Below are 18,471 nucleotides of genomic sequence, written 5' to 3'. Positions count from 1 at the left end.
TGTTAGCACATTTTTTCTTTTTAAATTAACTTTATTTGTCAACAATAATATAAAAATATGAGACCATATTAGTTATCCATGCATATAAATGTATACGGCTGAGCATTACAACAACAGAAAAAGAGAGATTTAAAAAAGCAAGAGGAATAACAAAAGAATGAAAGAAAAAAAAAAGTCTTAGGAATTCATTAGTTGGCTAAATCTTAACCTCCATGGCCTCAAATTCTTTTAGAGTATAATTTCTTTTAACTGGGTTGGGACAGATTTCGTTTATCAAAATATTTCTGATCGCTTTGTTTGTAAACCTGCTGTCACAAGTCAAAGTCTCCAGCTATGCAGAGCTGTCTCAATCTAGGAGAAATTTAATCATTGATCTTAAAGGGACTGGGATGGCTTTTGTTAGTGTTTTATAACTCTTAGCAGTGCATCTTACGTCAAACTTCTCACAGAACGTCTGTTTTAATAAGACCCCATTCTCATCCATAAAATCAGCTACAGCCCAAATCCCTTTGGATCTTCAGTCATCCATGTACACTGATTTTTAACAGGTAACGAACTGCAATCAAAGTCACAACTTAAAATTCTCTTCCACCCATTTTATCAATCATCACATTGAGATTAACATTTCAAAAGGAATGTTTGTTCTTAAGGATCTTAACCATTTCAATTTTAACACACAATTCATAACAGCTCCGCGTGGCTTGGAAAAAATTATAAGTATTTAACTGAAGTTTATTTTTATTTGTGTTAGTTTTTTTTTTCTTTAACTTGTAGTTCTAAATTGGAAGAATATTGTGATCTTGAAATATAGAAATAAAATTATATTTTATTATCTTTTGTTGCTCAAAATAAGCGTCACACTCGTGGAAGCCGGTATACCCACCAAAACATGTGCATTTATTGAGACTTTTGGGGGTGGTGCAAGGTGGCGAGTTGAGCAGTCGCACAAATTAGGAGCTCAATAAATTTGTCCCAGAATTTAGATTGTGTTCCTAATTGTTTCCACTCGAGAATAGTGAAAAGAATGCCCCAAGTATAGTTAAACCTGCTAAACTCAAAGTCGACCTCAAAAAACAAGAAACCAACATCGCCATGTGGTTTAAAAGAAAGATGGCAAACAGGGAATGGAACATGACTACGCAGCAATGGACGTAGCAGTGGTGAGCAAAAGGGAACATGGCAACGACTTGGTTCCTACACCTAAAAGAAGCCTGCAAAAAAGAAAGTTAAATCAGCAGAGATGAGTGAAGGTGATGAAGTCTCTAGCTAACCAAAGATAACTATGATCTTAATGAGAGAGTGAGAGAGGAAGAAAGGTTTAAAATGAGGTGGTGCCTCCGGATTAAAGGATTAGAAGAGAAAAAAAAGATGAAGATGTCACATTATTATTCTTATTATTATTATTGGTTATTGGAATCCTTGGCAAGATCGCACCTGATATGATATCAAAGGTTGAGGAATCTGTAGATATGGTGCATAGAGTTGAGAAGAAGATTGAGAACAAGGTCAGAAATGTCATCATTGCTTGCTCTGAGACGTAAAGGAAGAGCGTCGAAGCAAAGGTTTGGCGGTCTGTAAGGACGGCGGTTTCCACTTCGCTGAGGTACTGCCACGGGAGAAGTGAAAAGAGGAGGCGGCTGTGGCCCCAAATTGAACAAGCAAGATGGGCTGGAAAACGGGCCTTTTTCCGGGGTCCTCATGGATAGACGAAGGGTGGAGGATTGGTGACGTTGAATGAAAGACTTCATGTAAGACTATATACAGTGTAATATTATTAATGGGGCAACAGAGCTCTACTGAAACTTACAGGTTATTACTCATTGAGTGGGTGACAGGTGTTATGATTTAAACTCATACTTTTTATTATTATTTATTCTTATAGTATGCTGTCTTACTTGTTATGGTTCACTCAAAAATTTAATTTGGTTCATTAAACGTTTGGGGTTTGAAGGAAATTGTTAAGAGAAAGGCACTTTTTTTTTATTTTGCAAGGGGCAAAAATGTCACTGTCTGTTTCTACAAGAAACTCACACGGTGGATGCTGACCTTTTGGGCTAATCAGTGGGGAGACCAGATTCAGCCATGGTTCTAACAGATCTGGAGGTGTGGCGATTTGTTTTAATAAATTCCCAGGGGAGATTATAACTCACAAAGCTGACAGAGGGGCCCATTGGTAAACTGTAGTTTTGAAGAGTGAAGGTATATTTCTAATTGTTACAAATCTTTATAGACATAATAATGAGCTTCAAAATAAAAGTCTATTGGAAAATTTAACAAATGTTATTTTAGAGTTTAAAGTTATGTACCCCACAGATTACATCCTAGTAGGAGGAGGTTGGAACATGACAGCAGATGAATGGATGGACAGATGGCCTCCTCGCTTAGGAAGGAGGCAACAAAATAATATTATTGAGAACTTTGCTAGTGATAATAATTTTACAGACATTTGGAGAGTGGTCACTTCACTGCAACCCCCTCTGGCCTCTGCTCCGTGGCTGCTGGGTGACCTCTCGTTTGGGGCTCTCCTCAGCTCTTCCCAGCAGGGTGGCATGGTTGCCCCTGTGGTGGTCCTCTTTGGGTCCTCGTACTCTGGGGCCTCTGAATGTCTGGGGCCTGGATCTCCTCCATACCTGCTTTATGCCCTGGGGGACGGGGCTATGGCTCCCCACACTCCCTAGCAGCTGTCAATCTTGCGTGCTGCACAATAACATGAAATATTTAGTATCTACTGTTAGCTACTGTTAGCTAGTTTATTGTGATGGTGTTGTATTTGTTATGTTGCTCTTTCTTGTTTGTTTTATCTTCTGTTTTTTTTTTTTATCTCCATACAGTTGATCCAGGTGTTTTGTTTGTTTTCTTTTTTTTCTCTTCTCCCCTCTATTTTTCTTTCTCTCCCTCTCTTTGTTTCATTCTTTCTCCCTGTCCTATCCCTCAGTCATATCTGTCCCGTCTGTAACAACCGAAAATCAAATAAAATAAATACATAATTATAATAAAGGTCAATCAAATGGACCAATATGACAAGGCCATGATGGTTGTTGTTTTTAAAGTGCTATATAAATAAAGTTGGATTGGATTGGATTGGATCCACTTGGTAAAGTAAATCCACTTGGCATCTTTCTTGGCCTTCAGACAACAATTCTGATGGCTAAAGATCCAAACGGGACAGGCAAAAAAAAAACCTAATAGAGAAAGCAGATCAAGGATTATTGGTTAATCATTAATCAATAATCCTTGATCTGCTTTCAGTAGGAGAGAAGCTGCAGAGAGGTGTGTAAGACTGCAACTCTGCTTCCTGGTCCCAACTCTGGATAGTCATATTTTGGGGGGTTTAATAAATTTGTCCATATTCCTAGAAATGAGCAGTGATGGGAATAACAGCGTTACTTTTTTCAGTAACGAGTAATCTAACTAATTACAATTCCTATCGTTACAACACCGTAACCGTTACTAACAAGAAAACGCGGTGCGGTCGCATTACTATTTTTCAACAAACAGACGGTTGAAGCTGTCTTCAGCTTGCCGCATCTTATATCATTTGCACAGAAGTAGCTGTAAGTAATCTGGGCGCTACAGCTTTAAGCAGCTGCGCATTCCCGCAGGTGGCAATTACCCTCTGGTAGACGATCACTTTTTGGCACAACACCTGGAGCTAGGAGGCAAAACAATCACATGAGTGCTGCTGTTTCACTGAGGAAGAATAAAGTTGTCGTGGTAATCCAATCACATGACTACTTTAAGATGACAAAGCAACAAGGTGATATATACCAGTTTTTAAATTGTGTTGATAGGCCATGTAACACCAGAGTCATGATAAACAATATATTCCTGTGTTTTTTCCTGAATAGTTTCGTCACGTTTACCGTCTAAGGACAACGGTAGCAAAGACTCTCTGCTTATGACCAAACAAAAAACAGCCCGTTTGTGTTGGTGGAGAAATGCACCATGTCGACCAATCAAAAAATTATATGGCAACATGACATTTGGTTGTTTAGGAAGAGGGGGACGTTTTAGGAGTGATGGAGAGAGAGAGAGAGAGAGAGCAGAAAAAGAGAGAGAGTTTTGAGATGTGAGAGATTTGTAACGTTTAGCGTGTTTGGGGTGTGTAGTTAATGTGTTATCTTGTGTAGTTAGTGTGTAGTGTTGTGGATAGTTTTGTGTTGTGCGCCAGAACAATGAGGTGACTGCTGAATGAAAACAGGAGGAGTGACACACTTGCTGCTGTCAGACCTGCAGGTATCAGGCTGTGATGTTCTCCTTTATAGTGGACAGAAATTATTTTTGGAGTGGCACAAATAATTTGTGTGGCATCTTATTGAATGCAGAACACCTGATTGCTATGTTAATAGTTTGAAATGGTTATTGAAAAATGGGTAAAATAACTTTGTTGTTTGCAAAACTTGTGCATATGATTTTAAAATTGACAATTTATATTTGCATTTAAAGTTATGAAATATGATTCAATAAATATGTTTGTGGTTGTTACAGTAAAAAATATAACTACTTGGATTTTATGTTTTTGTCTGATTTTAGATCAGTTGTGTTAAGACAGTATCTCAAAATGACAACATAACTGTAAATTCAGACGTGAGGTTGTGCTGAAAAGAATGATACCAAACATTTACGGCAGCGTCCTGTTATATTTTAGATAGCGTGCAGATGGCTGAGTTTATTAAACTCCATCAACACAGCGGTGACGCAAATCTGAAGGCTAGACCGTCCCATTTCACAGCCTCGAATCTCCGGCCTTTTCGGTCTTCGAAGGACTCGGTCCACATAGACCGCGAAGGCCGGGTCCTCCGAAGGATGCAGCCTACGTTTTGGGACACAGTTCAAGTGACAGCGCCACTGGAAGGAAGAAGTCAAGCACTCAACACTTCCCCACCAGTCTACCATTATGTACAGCGCTGTCTGCCGCTGTTTTTGTTTTCTTTATTAAGTGACTTTTTAAATTTAACTGACTTCCGACAACAAATTCTTATTTCTGTTGTTCAATACTGAAGAAATTTAAACTTTTTCAATCATGACAAATTGCAAAACGCTTAGTTGTCACTCTAATTAAACCTCTGTAACTTTTCTCTGCTTCACTTCAGCAGCATCAGGTAATGTTTATATGTTGATTCATGGTTTTCTTCAGGTTTTGTTCCACTGCAGAATATTTTAAAGGTGGTTATCTGTTGTAAAAATCCAGGCCAAGAAAATCTCCTTCATGTTTTTCTGTGTTTTATGCTCAGTTACTTTGACACAAAGGCATCTGCTGTGATGCTTACACCTCTGATGAAGTCTCACAAGTGTGAGCTTTCTTTTTATAGATATAAAAATATGGATATATGCTGATAAATGATCAGAATTATAATATTTCTGACTGTCTGGGCCTGTGATTCAAATCGAATCGAGCAGGACCTTGTGAATCGGAATCGAATCGATTTTAGAAATCAGGGGGTCACCTGATTGTTGGGTGTTTTCACGGTTGTACTATTGTAGGGTCTATCTTACAATATACAGCCCCTTGAGGCAACTGTTGTTGTGATTTGGTGGTGATTGAATTGGTGGTGATTTGATTCAAATTGAATTAAACTGAACTGAAGAAATTTAGCCCCTTAAAGCCTGAACTATGAAATAATTGCCACAAAATTCTTTTAAAAAAAAAAAAAGAGAGAGAGAGCGTTTATTGAACCATCTGACAAATGTGTTTGAAAAGTTTACTAGAAAAAGTAACGCTGTCCATATTTCATGTTAATTTTGTTTTCGCTGCATCAATTTTTTTTAAATTGCTTTCAAATGTAATGTGCACTAATTTAGTTTTTTGTTTTGTTTTGTTTTTTCTTTTGGGGGAGGGGGGGTTACACTGATGATGAAAAAGGCTCAAAAACTCACAAAAAAAAATGCGTTTCAAATCAGAAACACTAGGCATCAGGGGCATAAAACAACCAATTTGGGTTTCATGTGTTGTTCAGTAGAGGGAGCTAAAGGAACAGGTTAAAAATATGCCAGCATTGCTGTGGGTAACCCTGAACAGTTGCCTATCAAGGTCTGAGAAAAGCTTGCTGATTTTATTAAATGTTTTCATTTAGTTAGAGATTGTTTTCGCCCTCTTGTGGTCATTTACTAAAACCCTTCTTCTCAGCAACATACTTTTAACCACCACTGAAGTATTGTTACATTTGTGTTGAATCCTCGGGATTCCCATATATTTGTTTGCCATTCACATAGGGACCATCTTTGAGCCGAGGACAACCCAAGGGCAGTAGATGCCCATTATGAGCCACAAATGACCCGTTTATGGCAGAAAAAGACATTGCAGTGCACTCTACATCAGTTCTACTCAAAATTTGAGTTACTCTGTTTTTTTTGGTGGAAATCAGCAAAAGCCGAAAAGTGGTGAGACTGCTCGAACATGTAACACTTCACATGAGGCTTCTGCTTGGGACATAATGCTCCTTCATGCTGAATCTGATTGGCAGATAAGCCTGAGGAGAAAAGCAACCAGTCTGAAGTATGATTAACATTTTCATCTTCTGTCTATATTTATCTGTACGTTTGACAAACAGCGAGGCAACATTAGTGTGACTGTGTGAGAAAAAGATCAGAAAAGACAAAGCCAGACACATGGCATGAAGAAAGACAGGAAGTCTGTGCGTGTGTGTGTGTACGTGTGTGTGATTGAGAGATAGACAGACATGACACAAACTAAATAATCAAATGTAACAGTAACAAAGATAAACATCAGTAGATACATTTTCACTTCTGCCTCTGACTACTAAGACTACAGCAGTCCTCACCAGCTGCGTTCAAACTCTGCAAGTAAGAAATCTGAACTTTTTTGTAGTTTTGGTTCCTCAAATAAGATTGTTACTTAATATCTCCCACTTATGACTAAAAGAGTTACAGTTGTGTACATTTTACACAGTTTGTGTCTTTCAGGATTGCTGATCTGTTTAACAATAATTTTACATAATACTCCATGTAATATTGGTAGCATGATTCTCATTGATTTTTCCTCACATGTTTTTCTTATTGATGTAAGTGTATAAGCTGGTTATAGAGTTTGGTAGTGTTCACTGAAGTCATATTACAGAGATAGTGTTGATAAAATGCACAACTAAGTTAGGCTAAAAAAAACCTAACAAAAAAAGATCTGATCATTCATTAGATGCTACAAAAGAATTTTGATGTTTTTGAAAATTTCATTAATACATTTCATCGTAAATACTGTGACTTTAACAAGAGACGTGTATTACTATGGTTTTTATAAATTTGCTTTTTGGATATTATCGTTATCTTGTACAACATGCACGTATTTGAGGGAAAGAGGATGACTGTGTGGCATCACTTGCACAATTGTGGTACAAAACAGTATTTCAGTCTAATGTACGTGAACTATGCCCAGTATAGAAAATATTAAGCAGAGATACAAATAGTAAGTATCAAAAGTGTTCAATTTCTTTCTTTATATAATTTGACTGTATAATGAAAGAAGAGCGCAGTTAATGCGGAGTCATTTCTTTGTGGTGACTGTGTCCAACACTTAAACACCAACTTAAATAAGGCCATTTTAAACTACTTTTACCATATTAATGGAGGTTCAGAATGTGTCTTTTCTCAGAGGATCACACAGTTTAATTCCAACGTGTCTGTATAGTTTTATCTCTGTTTCAAATTCATTCTTTTATTGTCTGCACCTTTAAATGCAAATGAGCTCCAGCCAGTTTCACAATGAAGTCCCTCCTATCTCCTTTTCCTACCTCCTTTTTAATGACCTTGATTATGTTTTCAGTAATAAATGGCAATGTAATGTAATGTACTGCATTAATCTTCTTAAAAGTAAGTTTGTATGTTCCAGTATGTTACTTAATTACTCACCAGAGAAAATAATTAATTACATTACGTTCTCATTACTCAATAAAATGACATGAAAAACATTGTCTCATAAGTTAACAATATAAACATGAGGCTACAGTCACGCACACCAACACAAATACTTATATTAATGAGGACACAAATAGGATCTTTCTTTTAGTGTTTACATATGAGCACAAAGCAGACAACACAAAGTACAGATGACAGCTGGCCTAAAGACACTTAAAAGTGATTTTCACAGTGATTCTACTTTAAAAACAAGAACATACACGGAGGCTGCAGCCTGACTGCTCATCACTGTGTTATCATCACTCTTGGTTCTTGGCTAGCTTTGCGTTAGTATGCTGTATGTAAAGATCCTGGCAAAGAGCTGAGGTTGTGTTAGCAGTATAATGTGGTTGTTTCTGTACTGGATGCTGTTTGCACTTTACCATTGCATTTTTATCCTTTAGTGCATTAAAAATGAAAGTAATATTCATATCTCCACTCCTGAAAAGCTGTATCACTATACCACTGCAACATTTTCCTTTTCTCGAACACATACTGAAATTTCCTGATTGTTCCCCTGGTGCCCAGGAAGAAAATAGTTTGATGTTTTTTTTTTCTTTTTATGGCATACAGATACCTGAAGTACCTTTAATTCTGGCATCATGGCATATGTGTTTGCAAGAGTTTCCCTTTGACAAGGATCAAATCTGAATGTATTATGCATGGGTGATTTACTAATACTTGTGGCATGCAATATAGTACAAATAAATGTAATGCTGAAGAAAGCAGTAACTTCCCTTATGTGTTTCAGCGAATATAGCTGCATTTTGGGTCGAAATCCAGTGTTCCGCCTGCACACAGCCAATTTATGAAAGGAATGGTAGCATTTTATAAACTTCAAGACAGATGTCAACTTTCAATGTGACGTCAAAATGTTCTGCAAAAACCCAAATTTCTTAAGAACAGAAAGAGCAGTTGTGACCTTTTGTGACACAGATACTGAATTCCCTCAAAGTCTTCATTTTAAATTATATTTGTTTTTGTCTGTGGACAGACATGGACGCAAACTTTTTTTTCTTCCTTTGTTTCTATATGTGGTTGAAGAACATTCTATGGTCACTGTCATGCCATGTTTATTTCCCCTTTCACTGCAGCAGCTTTGCTTCTCTAAACTGAAGAAACCACCTTTGTGCAGAACAGCTTTTTCCTTTGAGGAGTTGTTGTCTTCTTTTCATTTGCACTATAGATTCTTTTTACACGACTAATGATGGGCATGGTTGGAACATTATTTGCTTAACATGAGAAGTATAATTTTAATCTCTTGTAACGGGTTTTAATGGTTACATCCTATAGTTTATATTAAACAATAACAACAATAATGGGCGGTGCTACCAATCGGAGGAGCATCTTCATGTAGGTTTCTGTGGATTTCTAAAGTTCTGAATTGATTTTTAGATTTAATGGATCAGGCCAATGACGTAACCTTTTTAACACTTTTTTAACCAAATATAATCTCAATAGCAGCGACTAGACCACTGTTTACCTAATTATAGATGTATAAACTGGAATAATTACGTTGTTAACCCTTGGTAAGTTGTTGCCAAAGCAGAAGTCAAATATCTTCAGAGGTTTAGGTCTGAGGAATAAATCTCACCATAAACACCACCTGGTACCATTTCTGGAGTTTTAGACGTTGCTCATGGTATTTGCCTAATGTTGCTGAATTGTGTGGGGTTTTTTTTCGTTTTTTGCATCGTTATATTACATTGACCTTTGCCACTGTTTAAACTTAACTATTCCTCAGATGCCTTAAAATATAATTCAACCATGCACAACAGTAGTTAAATGTAAAAATAAAAATAGATAAACATGGAAGTTCCAGGTGGAGGCTGGTGGAAGACTGAGTGAGGTTGGCTATGAATTGGGACCTGTCCAGACCTGTTCTAGCTCCTGCTTCCAATGAGCTGTGCATTTAGCCCTGGGCCTTCCGGTGTGCTGTGTGAACGTGTTTCTAGTCTGAGAAGAGCTTGGCTGTGTTGTATATATTGTAAATAGCTTAAATAGACCTTTTTGTTGTTGTTGATCTGGTAGCTGTAGGGGTGGGAAGTCGTTTTCTTTTAGTACATTTGGGGATTCTCATTATAGGTAAGGCAGTTCTGTTTCATTTCTAGAGTGTTTTGTTTGTTGTTTTTGCTATGCCCACCCTGACACTTGCTACCTTTTGAGTTTAATAAAAACCTGCTTGTTGTAAACCGTAATCCTGTGGCAGCGTTCGTTTTTCCTTGGCAGCAGGGAGTGTGGCTATTTTTACTTTCCTTTTTTTCTTTTTCTTTTTTGTGTTGTGCTCCGGTATCCCACACGGCTCAGACCTGTAGATACAGGTCTGCGTTATCATGCACAGCTACTCTTGCAGAGTTCAGGAATAAAAAGTAGCTTATTATAACAGTATCACCAGGCTAATGTATCCCTTGAGATTAGGAGCATTAGCTTACAGATTTTGGCAAAATAAGTTCATGAAAACTTTTGCTTATATAAACTGATTTGGCCTTGCCTGAAATTATTTCTAAGATAATAATCCATTAAGATGACTTGCACTCCCAGATTTACCTAATCTGTTAGGCTTCAGTCAATTATCTGTTTGTTTGTTTGTTAGTCAGGAAGTATGATACTATAGAATGACATATGAGGAAATCCTATGATTTTGTACTCAGTGTCAGATCAGGAGTTACATTGTTATTAATATTTTGAATTTTCTTTTCAGTTCTCTTTTTTCCAGCAACGTAATGTCTTCCAATGCATCTCTGTCCACCAAGGACAATGATGACATCATCATAAACAACATCAACTTTGTCCTCTACACAGTGACCGTTGTGCTCGGCATCACAGGAAACGCTGTGGTGATCTGGATGGCTGGAATCAAACTTAAGGTGAATACAGAGTGTTTTAAATATCTAATTTTGTTTGTCAGTAATATCTTCTGTGTCTCAGTGAAAACGCCAAAACGCGGCAAATCCCCGTTAGCGAGTTAACGTGGATCGGCCCGGGCGCCAACGCATTAGCGCGTTAATGCGTTAGCGCCCGGGCCGATCCACGTTAACTCGCTAACGGGGATTTGCCGCGTTAAAGCGGTTATGATGTTAACGTTGTATTAATGAGATTAACGCTGACAACACTACTTACATATAAATGCAGAAACAAGAATATGTCAAACACTATACTATACTCATGGCAACACACTCAGTGACAAGTTTATCAAACACTTAATAGAGTTGAAAACATCGCATTTTTATGCTTAAAAAATTCTGTACAAAAAGTTTTAAAACTCTGTTAAAAAAAGAAAAAGTAGGTAATAAGAATCCTGTAAGTCTTCACTGTGAATATCATGGCTAAGTACAGTACAGTACATCTAAGTTAAAACCCAGAATAAGGCCATATGTTCTTGAAAAAACAACATCATTAACATAAGTGGTTGCTAGTAACTAAGACTTATGAATAGTATTGTGCAAAAGTCTTGTGTCAAACTTAATTTCTTTATGTACAGTATACAATACATCTGGAAAGTTTTTACAGCCCTTCACTTGTTCCCTAATTGCCCGTGTTTCAGCCTAATTACACAGTAGATTAAAGTAATTTTTCATGTCAAAATTCTAAACGAAAAACCCCATAATGAAAAAAAGTGTGCTTGAAATTGCCAGGACTGGCAATTTCCTGGCACAAGCATTTATTTGGCTTAGCAGGCAAATTCCAGGCTGATAGATGTCAGTGACTTTGCTTCTCATCTGTTCTTGAGTTCCTTTAGATCAGGGGTGTCCAACTCCAGGCCTCAAGTGCCAGTGTCCTGCATCTTTTAGGTATTACGGTGGGTCCACACAGATGAATCAAATGATTAGTTCCTTACCAGGCCTCTGGAGAACTTCAAGACATGTTGAGGAGGTAATTTAGCCAATTAAATCAGCTCTGTTGGATCAAGGACACATCTAAAACCTGCAGCACACCTGCCCCAGAGGCCTGGAGTTGGACACCCCTGCTTTTGATAATGGCATGTGATGCTGTCTGACATCTTTTAGGCTACTTAACTTTGTCAGGTAGATTCTATTTAAGTGATTTTATGCATGTTTTGCATGTCATTACCCTGCATGGACGTCTAAAAATAACACATGAGTTAGAGTACGTTTTTATTGTGCTATGAAGTTCATTTTATATCAGCAAGAGCAACCTAAGTTTATGTGCTCTGGGAACTGGGTTTGGGCTAAAACACACCGTTTTACAAAGTGACATAATTGCTATTTAACAATATTAGTTGACACCAGATTTTACATCCACTTATTCACATGATCACTAGATGTGTGCATAATGCATGCTGCTCTGTTTATTGATAAATTGATAATGACTCTTTGGGGGGATAATAATATCAAAGTCTGGTTACTTACTTCATGTAAATAATATATTATTTTACTTTGTCTCTTCTTTCTCTTCAGCCAGCAGTCAACAATGTGTGGCTGGTGAATCTGGCGATAGCAGATCTGATTTTCTGTTTCACACGAATCTTCTCCATCATCCAGATGAAGTTAGAACGGTGGCCTTTTGGTCTCTTTCTCTGCCAGTTTCATGGTTTGTTCAAACACACCAACATGTTCTGCTCTGTCTTCCTGCTGGCTGTGATCAGTCTGGATCGAGTGCTTTGTGTCCGTCAGCCCATCCTCATGAAGCGTCGACGCACCCTCTTCGCAGCGAGGGTGGTGGCAGTCTGTGTCTGGATTATAGCGCTCCTCTTCAGCATTCCTTTCTTCACCTTCCGCAAAATCTACATGGACAACAACAACCAAACTAAGTGTAAAATGGTGTGGGTGGAGAAGCCAAAGGAAAACAAAAACACCAAAGTTGCTCTCTACTCCATGCAATTCATATTCAGCTTCATATTTCCCTTTATGGTCATTCTCATCTGTTACATCCTGGTTGGCCTGGGCCTCCGACGCACTCGTCTGTCAGGGAAATCTCGGCCCCTTCGTATATTAGTATGTTTGGTCATTGCCTTCTTCCTGTGCTGGGCACCTTATCAGTGCCTTCTATTAGTAGACATGGTTTATAATGAAAACAAAGTGGTGAAAAAGTGGTACTCTATAACAAAGAGCATTGCTTACTTTAACAGCTGTGTGAACCCGGTGTTATATTTCTGTATGGGGCTAAAAGTCAAGGAGGGGTTTAGACAGAAACTCATGAGAGTTTATAAAAGGGCTCTGAGAGATGATATGGATGGCCAGATGGCTCAGCCAACTGATCCCTCTTTGGATTAAAGCTCTGGGTTAAAACAGAGAGTAGGCGGAGAGGAGTGGATGTAAGTAAATTTTACCTTTCCCCAGAAAAATACATGTCCTTATACATAACCATTAATATAATATTGAAATGCCGAAATCATTTTTTGCTTCCATTATATGATCAAAACCAGTATTTCAGAGTGAAACATAAAAGGTGGGAAGACTACAGTAATGATAATCGGTCAAATTAAAAGATTTATCAACAAAGGCTCAACAAAACAGATGTGTGAACTCCTACCTTTCACTAAATCTGTTTCACCATCACTATATTTAAAGTCAAGTCTTAAGAACAGTGATAATTTGTTTGTTGTTTATTTATTTATAATACCTGGAAAATTCATATTGACACCAGAAAATTCACCCTCAATCATTACGTCATATTTTACATATTGTATATTGTGTTTTTTGCTTTTGTTTTTTTCTTTTGTTTATCTATAATTACCTAATTATAGATAAACTGGAATACTTACGTTGTTAACCCTTGGTAAGTTGTTGCCAAAGCAGAAGTCAAATATCTTCAAAGGTTTAGGTCTGAGGAATAAATGTCACCATAAACACCACCTGGTACCATTTCTGGAGTTTTAGACTTTGCTCATGGTATTTGCCTAATGTTGCTGAATTGTGTGGGGTTTTTTTTGTTTTTTGCATAGTTATATTACATTGACCTTTGCCACTGTTTAAACTTAACTAACCCCAGCATTAGCTTATAGATTTTGGCAAAATAAGTTCATGAAAACTTTTGCTTATATAAACTGATTTAGCCTTGCCTGAAATTATTTCTAAGATAATAATCTATTAAGATGACTTGCACTCCCAGATTTACCTCTTCTGTTAGGCTTCAGTCAATTATCTGTTTGTTTGTTTGTTAGTCAGGAAGTATGATACTATAGAATGACATATGAGGAAATCCTATGATTTTGTGCTCAGTGTCAGATCAGGAGTTACATGGTTATTAATATTTTGAATTTTCTTTTCAGTTCTCTTTTTTCCAGCAACGTAATGTCTTCCAATGCATCTCTGTCCACCAAGGACAATGATTACATCATCATTAGCAACATCAACTTCTTCAGTCTCAGCTGACAGCAGGTTTCCCCAACTTCATAAAACTCATAAAATTTTATAGTGGTAAAGAAAAATTACTATGAAGATAAAAGCTCCTACTTACCTACAATGAAAAAAAAGAAACAAGAAAAAAAAGTGTTTACTTGTAGCTTAAATGCCTTTTTTATTTTAGAACCCCATGTTACACTCAATTAAAAATGGCATATTATGTAATCAACTTTTCAACCAAAATACAAGATGGACTTTTCAGACCATTACAGGAAGCTTTGAAAAATATAGAGCACATTTATTTACATATGTTTATGCCTGGCCTGAGTGTATACTGTATAAATAATACCGCACCCAGCTATCTTACTGATCTCCTCAGCTTTTATACCACTGGGAGAGCGCTTACATCAGCAGGCCAAATGCTCCTGACCTTGGCTTAAGACCACAGGTGACCACGTATTCGCCTCTGTTCCACCCTACCCTCTGGAATAATCTCCCCGAAACTATTTGCGTGTCTATTTCAATTCAATCTTTTAAATCTCAATTAAAAACTTATTTAGTGTAGCCTTCCCGGCTTCCTAGAGCCCGCATTTTTTAAGTGTGATTTAACCTACAGCCTTTTGGCTTGTGCCTACAATGCCTGGTGTTAGTTGTGTCTCCCACCTGTCAGTGTATTTGTATCTCTTATTGATCTTAATTGGTTCTGTGAAGCACTTTGGCATACCTCTGTTTTTTGTGCTATATAAATTGTAATGTATTGTATTATATTTAACCTCACAGGACTTTTAAGATCTCTTTTAAGATCTCAACTATCATTGTCTTACAAAAGGGAGTCTATGTATACATCTGACAAGATGATACTGCTAATCTTCTTGCAGAGATTTATCTCCAGTGGAGGACATATAAGGAGGTACATCCCTTCCTATCTCTGTCCAGGTGTTCCACAGGTTTCGCAAAACTTTGTCGAGTAAGGTCAAAGTAAAGTTTTATAACATGTTAACATTTAACATGATGTATCTTTTTTTTTCATCAACTGTTGTATAGTTCCCAATACATAAATTTTTTATACACACAAAATAAAGACAATTTATAAAAATTCTAGATATTTAAATATTTTGTTAAACATTGATCAACACTGCAACATATATTTGCCATTATAGTAAAAAGGAAATTCCTTTCTAAATGTAATAATCTGTTCTGATTGTAATAATCCATTGTGATTTTAATAACTTGGAAAAACCCTGGAAACTGTGGCGAACGGAGCTCAGTCGATCGAAGTTGGTACCATATTTTTCGGACTATAAGGCGCACTTAAAATCCTTTAATTTTCTCAAATTGACAGTGTGCCTTATGATTGAAATCTGGTTGTGCTTACTGACCTCGAACCGATTTTGTGTGGTACACGGTGCTCGAAAATCAAAAATCTGTCAAAAAATGTTTTAATACGACTCTGGTAAACTGCGAAGCCGCACTGCTTGATGGATTGTTGGAGTATTACCACTGTCGTAGTCAAGAGTTAGCTCGCTAGTATCCACCTAAACATGATATACAGTGGTCCCTCGCTATAACGCAGTTCACTTTTCACGGCCTCGCTGTTTCATGGATTTTTTTGTGTGCAATTTTTCTTTCTTTTTTTTTTTTACAGCGCATTGTGTTCTGCATCCTGATCGTCTGTAGACCACTGTCAATCAATCTCATGTACAGTACAGAATGCATTCAGCGTGTCAAACTTCCATAAATCTTTGATCGCTAGCAGTGTCAATCTGAAGTGCTGTACTGTATGTTTGTTTTCTCCCCAACAAACACAACAATGTCAGCTAAACGTTTTGCACCGTCAAAGGCACCTGCGGTAGCACCCGAAAGGCAGGGTGAGATGCTAACCATAAGGCACATCGGATTTTTATACTACATCTGCTTTCTGGTGACCTCTGACTCAACATCGCTGTCCTCAATCTCAAAGTCCTCCATGGAGCTGTAGCTTGAGTCTGCATTAGAGCTGGAGCTATGCTGGAGGGCAATTGAACAAACATTAGCACAAAAAAAATTTTCTGTACAGTTAAAAGAATACAAATAATCTGTCTATGTAATATAGTTGCAAATACCCTTTTGCCTTGCAGGTATGACTTCTGTTTTTCAAGTTTCTTTATCGCTTTGGGTTCTGTGTCCACAATGGCTACATAATGTATGAGGGTGTGAATCCTGAACACAATGAACACAAAATAAGAATGTTAGATTCTCTTGGTGAGTATCAAAACACTGCGATTTGATGTAAGAGGTCACCTGTGGTAAAGCATCGCAAGGAACTGGATCACAACTGAAACTGCAAATCCCAAAATAAACATGAAGGCAATTGGATCAATTTGGATATCATCTCCAAGTAACAGCGCTTTCAACCTGGAATCATAAGACATAAATGGTGCCCATTTTTGATAACACATCTTCTAACACTTACTTTGTTTCTCAGCTCTCGCAGCTCATTGGCCATCTTTTTCTGTTTTTCTTTGTCATCAGGCAGAGGTTCAAGATACTTCTTTTGAAGTTCTTCCCAGAATTTCTTTTCCTCCTGGAAAAGTTAGAAATATTTTTAAGGTGTTTAAAGCTAAATAAATAGAAACAAAAGCTTTAGAGGAAAATAATATGTTCATTAATGGAACATATCTATAGCTTGTAAAGTGTCATGAATTAAAGACATTTTTGGGGGGCAAGGTAAGCATTTCTGCATGTTAATGAACAGTAATTATTACCCAAACACATAAATATCATACTATACATAAGACCATCATCATTTTGGGGAGTATGGGAGTAATGATAAATTCTAGACAGAGGTCATTTAAGCAAGGCAAATGAATTAATCAATAACACATGCACACCTGGTCGAGTGAGTCCTCTTGAAATGTCAGGTCACTCGACAAACTCTGGAGCTTTTCAATCCAGCCTGCTGAAAACAGCAAGGCAAAAATTATTTAATTGCAGTATATTTGTCTGATTTTAAAAACAAGCAAAAAAACTTTGCCAGGGTGTGGTTTGTGGTTCAGCTTCAATCTCATTGAGATTGTGAGACACGCCCATGTTCCCTAAACATAAAAGGCAAATTGGCTGAAATTGTAAAGCTGGGAGTAATAGAAGAGTCACACATTAGCTATGTCCCAATTCCTAGGCCGCATCCTTTGAAGGACCAGGCTTTCGCGGTCTATGGGGGCCGGGTCCTCCGAAGGCCGGAAGTGCGAGGCTGCGAAATGGGACGATCTAGCCTTCAGATTTGCATCCCCAGCTGTCTCAGTAGAGTTTAATAAACTCAGCCGTCTACTCCTTGCTCACTAAAATATAAGAGGACATTGGAGTAAATTCTCTACCATCTCACACTTCTGTTTAATCAGCTTGACATTTATTCAGCTGTGTGAACTTTAATCTCAGCCAAACCGATTTACTCAGGAACAAATAAAACCCTGAAAAAAGACTAACAATAATATTTTTAAGCTATCTAAGTGACTTATATATCATGTTTAACCTGAATAGCAAAGGATTGCGGGGAGTTTCAAAACGATGTGCCGGGAGTTTGCTGTTCTCAGCTGGCTCTAGTGAGCCTTAAACCCCCGAAGTGGTGGTTTAAGGCTAACTATCGAAGTGGTGGTTAACAGATGTTTCCGAAAACGTTGGAGCACTTTTGCAAAAATGTGATGTCTTGATAAATTGAGCAGATATTTGAAGTTTACACAGCTACATTCTTGCCTGATCTTAAAAGTTTATTTTGTGACTCAGAAAGAGTAATATTAAAACTAAGTAGCTACCACCGTTGTTGGAAACTGGAATTGGCTGGGTCGCGCAATGAATTCTGGGATAGGATGGGGCACAAAGGATACACCCGAGCCATCATTCAAATCGAGGGAAATGAAGGACGTATTTGTCGGCCCCATTTGGAGCAGCCTTTGAATTGGGACAGCCTTCATGGCCTGGCTGTGACATTATTGGCCTCCAAATGCGACCTTTGAAGGATGTGGCCTAGGAATTGGGACATAGCTAGTGTGTGGTGTAGCCCCATAGTTCTCGTAGTGAAGAAAGATGGGTCTATACAATTCTTTGTAGACTACAGCAAGAATGAGGTGTCACAATTTGATTCCTGTCCCATGCCCTGCATTGAGAGCTCCTGGACCCGTTAAGCACGATGATGATGATCCAGTTGGTAAAGTAAAGCCACTTGGCATCTTTCTTGGCAAAAAAAAAAAAAGAGTAGCAGGTGAGCTGCACAGCTGTATAGCGT

At 37.7% G+C, this 18,471-nt stretch overlaps 1 protein-coding gene across 1 annotated transcript; it reads left to right on the top strand.

Moving 5' to 3' along the window:
• Positions 1-9,735: 9,735 nt before the first annotated feature.
• On the top strand, positions 9,736-15,965 carry LOC120728169 (formyl peptide receptor 2-like). Its single transcript, XM_040022948.1, has 3 exons — positions 9,736-9,993; positions 10,610-10,775; positions 12,327-15,965. Exons 2-3 carry the CDS (start codon positions 10,632-10,634, stop codon positions 13,140-13,142), a joined length of 960 nt encoding a protein of 319 aa, XP_039878882.1. The 5' UTR covers positions 9,736-9,993; positions 10,610-10,631; the 3' UTR covers positions 13,143-15,965.
• Positions 15,966-18,471: the final 2,506 nt, after the last annotated feature.

This window comes from Simochromis diagramma, unplaced genomic scaffold (assembly GCF_900408965.1).
Source record: "Simochromis diagramma unplaced genomic scaffold, fSimDia1.1 OVJJ01000307.1, whole genome shotgun sequence".
Lineage (NCBI taxonomy): Eukaryota > Metazoa > Chordata > Actinopteri > Cichliformes > Cichlidae > Simochromis > Simochromis diagramma.
Note: the sequence above shows the minus strand (reverse complement) of the source record. Positions and strands in the feature narration are given on the sequence as shown.

Coding starts and splice junctions, on each gene's coding strand:
- LOC120728169 (XM_040022948.1), top strand. CDS start 10,632: ATGTCTTCCAATGCATCTCTGTCCACCAAGGACAATGATGACATCATC. Junction 10,776..12,326: donor TGGCTGGAATCAAACTTAAG/GTGAATACAGAG, acceptor CTTTCTCTTCAG/CCAGCAGTCAACAATGTGTG.